General features: G+C 43.7%; 1 protein-coding gene across 4 annotated transcripts in view; it reads left to right on the top strand.

Annotated features, from left to right (window-relative positions):
- Positions 1 to 10,148, top strand: part of NETO2 (neuropilin and tolloid like 2) — a 59,888-nt gene that overhangs the window by 36,003 nt on the left and 13,737 nt on the right. For all 4 annotated transcript variants that reach the window (XM_019505658.1, XM_019505657.1, XM_019505659.1 and 1 more), the window contains one exon: positions 2,143 to 2,371. In XM_019505658.1, coding sequence (XP_019361203.1) covers positions 2,143 to 2,371 — 229 coding nt within the window. The remainder of the gene's footprint in view (positions 1 to 2,142; positions 2,372 to 10,148) is intronic.

Below are 10,148 nucleotides of genomic sequence, written 5' to 3'. Positions count from 1 at the left end.
ACAATTCTTCCTAACCCACCTCTCATCACTGGGTTGGCTCATGCCCAGAAATCTCCTTAATTGTTTCCTTTAATCCTTGGAAGTCCAACAAACCTAGATTTTCTCCCAAAATTTCTGCCTCAGAGCAATAACTCACATTTTTGGTATTTCTTCAGGTTTTACCTTTGTCATCCTAATTTTCTTGCTACATGTGGGATTTCTTTCTCTTGTCTTTGCTTTGGTTAGGTTTTCAGTTTCTGAAGGATACCCACTTGTACATGTCTTTAAATCTCACCACTTATCACATACTTATTTCTTGCTTTTCTGCTTTTGCTCCTTGTTCAGGTTGCTGGCATCCTCTAACTCTGTGGTTCATTAAGCAGCCTCCATGCTGAGTCTAAAGGTGTTAATTCCCTTGTTTTTTACTTTAAGACCTTTCTCAATAGATTCCTTTGATCATTTTTAAATATTCTTCTTCCTAAGGCTTAAAAATTTGTACAAGAAAGCTCTTCCCCCAACTTCTAAAAATAGGTTTGTGATTGCACATATCCATAGTGTTCCTCATTCTTGGGTTTTACTGATTTTTTTTTTTTTTTTTTTAATTGATAAATTCCCTGATTTTTATTTTTTATTTTTCACGTCATTTGGTTTTTACTGATTTACACCCATTTTTCAATTCAAATCCCTGTTAACTGGCATAAGTAGGGAATGCCCCATTCCTGACTCATGCCAGTTAACAGAGATTTGAACGGAAAAACTGGTGGTGCCGGTAAGCTAAAAGTGCCACTGTGCTGGTTAGCTGAGGCACAGGTGTCTGGCTGGACGCGGGGTGGTGGTGGTGGTGGCTGCATGTGGAGTGGGGGGTTGGGGGTGGCAGTGGCCATGCAGGGGCCAGAAGAGGGTGGCTGAAGCTCCTGGCTCAGACCCCAGGTGGAGTGGATCAGGATGGGCCATGGGGATTACTCCTGGGGCAGGCGGGTCTGAGCTGCACCCTGGTGATTCTAGCTTCGGCCCTGTCCAGGGCCCTGGGAGCTGCACCCCCCACCAAGGGGGCAGTTGGGAGACCACGGCCCCACTCCCTGCAGGCTGGGGCCAGTGGTGGCACCGGGCTCTTCCCGGTGCTCAGGGCAGGTGGCAGCTTGCTCGTCCCATGCACAGATCCAGGGGCGCACACATCGTGGGAAGAACCTGGCATAGCCCCCACAGCCTGCACCCCTCCCAGGGGGCACATACCCCCACATCTGTGTGTGGGACGAGAGCAGGCTGCCACCTGCCCCAAGAATTGGAAAGAGCCCAGTGCTGCCACTGGCTCCAGCCTGCAGTGGCAGCAAGCTGCAGCAAGAGCAGGCTGCCGAGCGCCTGGAAGAGCCCAGTGTCATCACTGGCCCCAGCCTACAGTGGCAGCCTGCACTCATCCTGTGTGCAGGTCCAGGAGCACGTGCCCTCTAGGAAGAGCCCAGCACAGCCTGCCAGCCTCCAGCCCTCCCAGGGGGTGCATAGCAGCAAGAGCTGCACCCCCTGCCCTGTGCCCTGCACCCTCCCCCTGCTTTGCTCCCTGCTGCAGCCCTGGGAGCAGCCGACAGTTCCAGCCTTACTCCTCACCCCCACCCCACCTCATCCCCAATTTAAACCAATTTTTTTTCCTTTTCTTCCTTTTATCCCAATTTTATCCCAGTCTTTATGTTTCAGAGAGAAACCCTGAAAAATTCCTGGGTTTTGTTTTGTTTTTTTAAATATAAACCAAGAATGCACAACACTGCATATCCAGTAGATTCTTTACATTTACATTCTTTCCTAGAATACTGAAATGCATTCTCAAAGTGGCTTTCCAATAATATTTTTACATTTGAATATTGCCTTTTCTTTAAACCAATAGAGACATATCAATTAGCATAAATTTTGCCTGCAAGGATTTTGTCACATATGAGTGCTTCAGATATGAATACGTAGGATTAAATTTTTGTAATGACGTGACATTTTGCAAGCCATATTTTTAAGGAAACAAAACTTAAGTGTGCAACAGCTGTAAATTGGGACCTCCACATACATAAGGAAGAGTGAATTTCTCAGTCAAGACTTGCCAGAAGGCTAAGAAGAAAAATAATTACTAGCAGTCGACTTTACTTTCCCTTTAAAGGCTTCTTTTTTTTTCCTTTTTAACAGATTTATTTGAGATTCCTGGATTACCAAATGGAGCATTCAAATGAGTGCAAGAGAAACTTTGTTGCAGTGTATGATGGAAGCAGTTCCATTGAAAACCTGAAGGCAAAGTTTTGCAGCACAGTAGCCAATGACGTGATGCTGCAGACTGGAACAGGAGTAGTACGGATGTGGGCAGATGAAGGTAGCCGACTGAGCAGATTCAGAATGCTTTTCACTTCATTTGTGGACCGTAAGTAGATTCTGAGCTGCCTACCCCTTGGTATATAGGTGCTACATGTAATTAAGGAAAGGCATCAGCTTTGTGTAATAGGAGTGGTAGGCATAATAACAATGTTGTTTCTTTGTTCCCTCTGATATGACCAGGAAAATTTAAGTGTTCTTGTTTTTGCTCACTGGCAGAAAAGGCACTATCACAGACTCTCATAATAACTAGCCTCAGAACTGTTACTTCTGACAAGGAGTTCTGCAGGGTCCTGCTTCTGAAGATCCTGTGCGTCCCCCCCCCCAAACCTAATGATTTAAAGTAGGCATTCCCAGTTATAATGCCTTTATGGAACATAATTGTACTGGACAGTCATGGAGAGTGAGGTGGTTTGCCATGGTATGTTAGACAGGACTGTGAATGTTGTTCTTGAGGTTCTCTTCAGATTGCATAAACAGTATTATAGGGATGTTCACAAGGCTCATAATTGAAGAAGTGTTTTTAAAAGCATGTTTTCCTTTGAAGATGTATCTAGCAGACAGGCTAAACTTATTAGCGTGTTCCTACTCCTTTGTGGATATAGCTTGATGTCACATAATTTAAATTCTTCGAAACAACCAGCAGGCTAAGAAGCATAAAAGTGACCCAAGCTTGGAAATGTAGAGCAAGCTTGGAAGGGTAGTATAAGAAAGCTAATGTGGAACCTGCATAAGGCATATCTGTCACCTGATTTAAGCAGAATCATTCTTCCAATTTGCTGAACATTACATTACCAAAAAATTGACCTGAAAAATAAATGTGCATAGTATAGTTTTGTCGGTATAAAAACAAGCAAAGATGGCAACATTTTCATTTCTCTGCTTTTTCTTGGATGCTCAGTGTCTAACAGAATCTTTCTGTTGTCTTTGCTTTGATTGAGTTTTCAGTTTCTGAAGGATACCCACTTGTACACCTCTTTAAATCTTGCCACTTAACTTTTAAAAGTTTAAATGGTCTGTTTCAGAAGACAGAATCTATTCTTCTGTTTCATAAAACACAGCTTATAAAAGTTACACGTTCACATAAAAATCTACTTGCCATGAAATATTTTTCTATAGCAGTGGTGATTTTTAAGATGAACTTCGTGCTATTTTATTAATATGACACTGAGAAACAGCTACAGATATTAAAGAAATATCTGGAATATAAATACAAAAATGCCTTAATTTTATCATAGGGATTTACTTTACTTTTGACATTGGGTGCTGACATGTGGACAGAGGAAGGGCAAACGCACTTTACTGGAAGAAGCAATGTGTTAGTTTGACCCAGGTCCACAGCATCTGTGTAGATCAAGTGTTTCAGCAGCACTTTTTGGCGCTTTTATCTAATGGCTGATTCAATCAGCTAGTAGATACAAGCGCCAACCCCCCCCCAAGTGCCTGATCTATACAGATGTTGGGCAAGCCAAGTCCAACTAATTCAGTGGCTCTTCTGGGCATGTACTGGGCTCGGCACGGGGGCAGGCAGAGTTTAAAGTAAAGCACTGGTTTGCGGGGGGGATTTACATCTGTAAGTGGCCATTGTGACTTTCCTTTTTCTGTTACTAGTAGTATGAAATTCTGGTTGGCAGTCAAAATTACAAAACTGTCTTGTTTTCTTCACTTCATTTCTTCCTAAGATACCACCATTAATACCAGTGATAGGGCTTGTGATACTGTATTTTAGTTTTGAATCTAGAAAATAAAGAATATCTTGAATACAGGGAAAATGGACAGTAATTATCCTATCAATATTAATATTTGCATTTTTAATTAAACAGCACTCTAAAGTGATAAACAGCTCTAAACATACCTATTCCTTCCAAAGACAGGACCTTAAATTAACTCAGCAAGTCTGCAGAAGTGCGTGTAGTTACTGTTATTTGTCTTCCAGGTTAATTTTTCTCCTCAAAAGAAAAGAAACTGATTCAATAAAAACATGATGCTGAAAAATAGGCATTTCAAGTTTTCCTTTAAAACAGTTTTCATTTAAAAAATATCTATTGATAAGCATAATTCCATGCACAAAACAATGAATTTTTACTTATCCCTTTTTCAGATCATTAGGCTATTTTGTCTTGTCTACCTTGCTAATGATCTGTAGTCATTTGAATCCATCCATGAAAACAATCAATATTTTTAAAAGAGTTACATAAATTAATTCATTCTGAATGACAGTACATTTCATGCCAACCCAGTACAGATTGCAGATGTAACTGTACCAGCCATCTGAAAGGGACAAGATAAAACTGAATGAGTTTTGTTTTTGCCTTGATTCAGCACATGAATACTATTACACACAAAGAACTACATTATAAAAGCAGTATTAATAGCGGAAGTTGAGCATTCCACCCCAGTTTGGATCAAGCCAAACAGGGAAAGTGCAGCCTTGTCTTTGTAGCCGTGGACTGGCCCTTGCTTGGCTGTTTTGTGTCGACAGAAGGTGCGTAATTTGTGAAGGGATATCACATGCAAAATCCACTAAGCAGTAGGGGCTGAGAAACCTAGCCATGCTCACTGGGGATGAAATCTTCAGAGATTCTCCATAGAAGTCCTAGCATGTGCGAAGCACAATTTCTTCAGTGACTTGTAGCTAAATTGTAGATGACTTTGTAGGTATGGCAAAAGGGTAACCCAAGGCAGTCACCTGGGAAGGAAAACTTTGGCCCATGGGGGTTGAGTTTTACAAAATTATGAGAAACTGAAAGCAGGGCTTTATAAAGGACTGAGTTAAGCAATCTTAGTAATTGGCAGTGTGATCAGCCCTGCCTGAAAAAAGGATAAGATTTTGGGATCATATTTCTAGGTGCCAGTTTGTCCCTGCAGTGATGGAAAGTTGCAAGAAATCTTCCCATCTTCATGATCTTCCTTGCTTCACTAGCAGACAATCCCATATTAGGGTTAGAGGGAAAGGTACAGCCCATGTTTCCTATCCATGTTTGCCTAGGGGTCTAAATATGCCCAAAAAAGAAGAGGCTACACAGAGAAGTCGAGGTTCTATTCCTTCTCTATACTGGACCATCAAGCTTGGTGGGTCCAGGAAGAGAAACAACCCACCCAGATGTATGAGCATATGGGCACCATATGAAACAACCCACCCAGATGTATGAGCATATGGCCACCAGTGATACTGCCAGGGGTGATCCTGATCAAATCAAGAGCAACTACAGGGCTCTGAGTGCAAGGGTGAAAAGGATGGGGACACAGGTGGTATGCTCCTCGATCCTTCTAGTCAAGGGGAAGGGTCCTGGGCAAGAGTGGACACGTCCTGCAGATCAGTGTTTGGCTGCTCAGGTGGTGTTGCCAGCAGGGATTTGGCTTCTTCTTGGGGTGTTGTTCCAAGAAGCAAGATTGCTAGGAAGAGATGGGATCCACCTGATGGAGAGGGAAAAGCATCTTTGCAGATAGGCTTGCATCTTTGCAGATAGGCAGAAGGGCTTTAAATTAGGGTTGCCAGAGGATGGAGATCAAAGCCCTGAGGTAAATGTGGAAGCAGGTGGCCTTAAGGAAGTACAAAGAGGAGGGGGCAATAGGGGAAGCCTCCTTATTCTTACTGAGAAAGTAGGGCAATCAGCTAGTTACCTCAGATGTCTGTACACAAACACATGGAGCCTGAGAAACGGAAAGAATTGAAAGTCCTCTCACAATCAAGGAACTATGACATGACTGGAATAACAGACTTGGTGAGAGACTTCGCATGACTCGAGTATTGTCATGGATGGGTACAAACTATTCAGGAAGGACAGGCAGGGGAGAAGGAGGAGGAGGAGTTGCGCTGTATGTAAGAGCTATATGTTGCTCAGAGCTCCAGTATGAAACTGGAGATGAACCTGTTGAATGTCTCTGAGTTGAGGTCAGAGGGGAAAGCAACAAAGGTGATGTTGTGGTGGGTGTCTGCTATAGACCACCAGGAAGATGTGATGGGTGAGGCTTTCTTCAAACAGCTAGCACAAGTTTCCTGTTTACAGGCCCTGGTTCTCCTGAAGGACTTAAATCACCCTGACATCTCCTGGGAGGGCAGCACAGAAGTGTGCAGGTATTCTTAGTAAGTTTTTGGAGAGCACTGAGATAACTTCCTGGCGCAAGGGTTGGAGAGACCAAGTAGGGACCATGCTCTTCTTGTCCTGATGCTCATAAACATGGAAGAATTGGTGGGGAGGTGTAAAAGTAGATGACAATTTGGGCAGTAGTGACGACAAGATGATCAACTTCGGGATCCTGACAAAAGGAAGGAAGGAGAGCAGCAGAGTACAGACCCTGGACTCCAGAAAAGCAGACTTTGATTCTCTAAGGGAACTGATGGGCAGGATTCCCTTGGATGCCAGTCTGAGGGAGAAAGGAGTCTGGGAGAGCTGGTTATATTTTAAAGAAACCTTTACAATATGTTTCTTTAAAAGGGCAGAGGAACAAACCATCCAGATATGCAGGAAGAACAGCAAATATGGCAGGCAACTAGCTTTGCTTAGCAGAGAACTTCTCAGTGAGCTTAAACACCAAAAGGAAAAAAGCTTAAACACACAAAGCTTACAAGAAGTGGAAACTTGGACAGATGACTAGGCAAGAGTATAAGAATATTGCTTAGGCATGCAGGGATGAAATCAGGAAAGCCAAAGTGCAACTGAAGTTGCAGCTAGCAAGGGGCACGAAGGATAATAAGGACGGTTTCTACAAGTATGTTAGCAACAAGAGTAAGGTCAGGGGAAGTGTGGGTCCCTTACTGAATGGGGAAGGGCAACCTAGTGACAGATGGGGAGAAAAAGGTTGAAGTACTCAATGCTGTTTTTTACCTTGGTCTTCACAGGCAAGGTCAGCTCACAGACTACTGCATTAGGCAGCACAGTTTGGGGAAATACTGAGCAGCCTTCAGTGATGAAAAAACAGATTAGGGACTCTTTAGAAAAGATGGACATGTACAAGTCCATGAGGCCAGATGCAGTGCATCCGAGGGTGCTGAGGGAGTTGGCTGATGTGATTGTAAAGCTGCTGGCCGTTACCTTTGAGAACTCATGGTGATTGGGGGAGGTCCCGGACAGTTGGAAAAGGGCAAATATATTCCCTTCTTTAAGAAAGGGAAGAAGGAGGATCCAGAGAGCTACAGACCAGTCGGCTGCACCTCAGTCCCTGGAAAAAATTATGGAGCAGATCCTCAAGAAATCCATTTCTAAGCACATGAAAGAGACGAAAGTGACCAGGAGCAGTCAGCATGGATTCACCAAGAACAAATCATGTCTGACCAACTTGATTGCCTTCTATCATGAGATGACTGGCTCTATGGATGCGGGGAAGGCAGTGGATGTGATATACTTTGACTTTTGGTACAGTCTCCCACAGCATTCTTGCAAGCGTGCTAAGGAAGTATGGGTTGGATGATCAGATGGTAAGGTGGATAGAAAGCTGGCTGGATCATCTGGCTCATCAGGTAGATCAACGGTTTGAGGTCAAGTTGGCAGCCGGTATCAAGTGGAATGCCATAAGGGTTGGTCCTGGCGCCAGTTTTGTTCCATATCTTCATTGGCAATCTGAAAGATGGGATGGAGTGCACCCTCAGCAAGCTTGCGGATGTGACACCAAGCTGGGAGGAGTAGTAGATGCACTGGAAGGTAGGGCTAGGATTCAGAGGGAACCTAGACAAATTGAAGGATTGGACCAAAAGAAATCTCATGAGATTCAACAAGAACAAGTGCAAGCTCCTGCCAGTTATGACGTAACAATCCCATGCACCACTACGGGCTTGGGACCAACTGGCTGAGCAGCAACTCTACAAAAAAGGACCTGGGGGTTAAAATGAATAATAAACTGGATATGAGTCAACAGTGTACCCTTCTTGCCAAGAAGGCTAACAGCATACTAGGCTGCATTAGTAGAAGTGTTGACAGCAGATCAAGGGAAGTAATTATTTCCCTCTATTCTGCATGATGATAAATTGGAGATATACCAACAGATCTGTTGACAGAAAAACTTTTTACAGAAGAGCATAAAGCAGAGTGTGTTAGATTTTTGCTAAAGGTTTTATTGCATCTTTAACTAAACAAGAGTTAATCTGTCTTGAGTCTTTTATTTAATCCCCTCTTCCAGCCTCTTTAGGATACATTTTATCTGTTTGTCTGTGTTCAAATGTAAGATCTCTTAAAGAGATCTTTCTAGAATCACCCATCGTGGCCTTTAAAAAAGCATCGAACCTTGCTAACCTCATCACCAGAAGCAAACTTCCTATGACCCAAACCACACTGAATGGTTCCAGACCATGCCAGGATGAGAAATGTAAAACCTGCCAACACATCTCCACCAGTCCCACAGTAATGATGCCACACCCCACAACAGACCCATCACATTTCTGGATCTTACAGCTGCACCTCCTGAAATGTAATATATCTCATCCAGTGCACCAAATGCCCAGGTGGAAAATATGTAGGAGAACCCAAACAACAACTACATACCAGAATGAATGCAAACCAAAAATCCATCAAAGACAAAAATATCTAACTACCTGTGAGTGGACATTGCTCACAAGACAATCACTCCCTCTGACCTCTCGGTTCTAATCCTCAAAGGGAACTTACAAAACACCTTTCATAGCCAAGCCTGCAAACTTCATTTTACAAATCTACTGGATTAAAAAAATCATGGACTGAATATAGACAATGGATTTATGATGCATTACAACCTGCATGACATCTAAAATACCAGATAACCTGCCTTTTAGCTAACAACATGCATTCCTTCACACTTTTCCCTCTCCTCCATTTCTACCCTTTGTCTTCCAAACTTCCTTCCGCTCATTTGCATCTTCACAGACATCGGTTTACCCTAGGTTCTTTTCTACTGTGGAGACCTCAGAACAGCAGCAGTCTCCCAATGCCTTAGGAAGCGTGTTTGTGCCTGAAAGCTTGCAAAGAACTTTTCCCAACTATTTAGTTGGTCTAATAAAAGATATCCCATTCTACCCAAAGAAACTTGCTTTCATATTTATGTTGTATTTTTCTTGCTTTCAACAAGAGGGACCCCTGGCACAGCTTTACGAGCACTCATGGTGCTCTGGCGAGGTGCCAGAAGACTGGAAAAGGGCCAATGTGGTTCCCATTTTCAAAAAAGGGAGGAAGGAGGACCCAGGAAACTACAGGCCCGTTAGTCTTACCTCGGTCCTAGGGAAGCTCTTTGAGAAAATTATCCAGGATCACATCTGCAAGGGACCAGCAGTGGGGATCATGCTTAGGGGCAACCAACGTAGGTTCATTAGAGGCAGGTTCTGTCAGACCAACCTGGTGGCCTTCTACAACCAGGTCACAAAATCCTTGGATGCAGGTGTCACGGTGGATGTAGTCTTTCTGGACTTTAGAAAGGCCTTTGACACTGTCTCTCATGCCATTCTCATTAAGAAATTAGGCAACTGTGGCATCGATGCCTACACAGTCAGATGGGTCACAAATTGGCTGGAGGGCCACAACCAGAAAGTGGTGGTCGACAGGTCTTTTTCAACCTGGAGGGATGTGGGCAGGGGGGTCCCCTAGGGCTCGATCCTCAGGCCTGTGCTGTTCAACATCTTCATCAGCGACTTGAACAAGGGGGTGAAAAGCACCTTGTTCAAATTTGCAGATGACACTAAGATGTGGGGAGAAGTGAGCACGCTAGAAGAGAGGGACAGGCTACAACTAGATCTGGACAGGTTACAGAGGCGGATGGATGAGAATAGGATGGCTTTCAATACAGACAAGTGCAAGGTATTGCACCTGGGGAGGAAAAACCATCAGCATACCTACAGGCTGGGGAACTCCCTTCTCATCAGC

The sequence above is a fragment of the Gavialis gangeticus genome, unplaced genomic scaffold, assembly GCF_001723915.1.
Source record: "Gavialis gangeticus isolate Ggan-Ray unplaced genomic scaffold, GavGan_comp1, whole genome shotgun sequence".
NCBI classification, from domain to species: Eukaryota; Metazoa; Chordata; order Crocodylia; family Gavialidae; genus Gavialis; species Gavialis gangeticus.
Note: the sequence above shows the minus strand (reverse complement) of the source record. Positions and strands in the feature narration are given on the sequence as shown.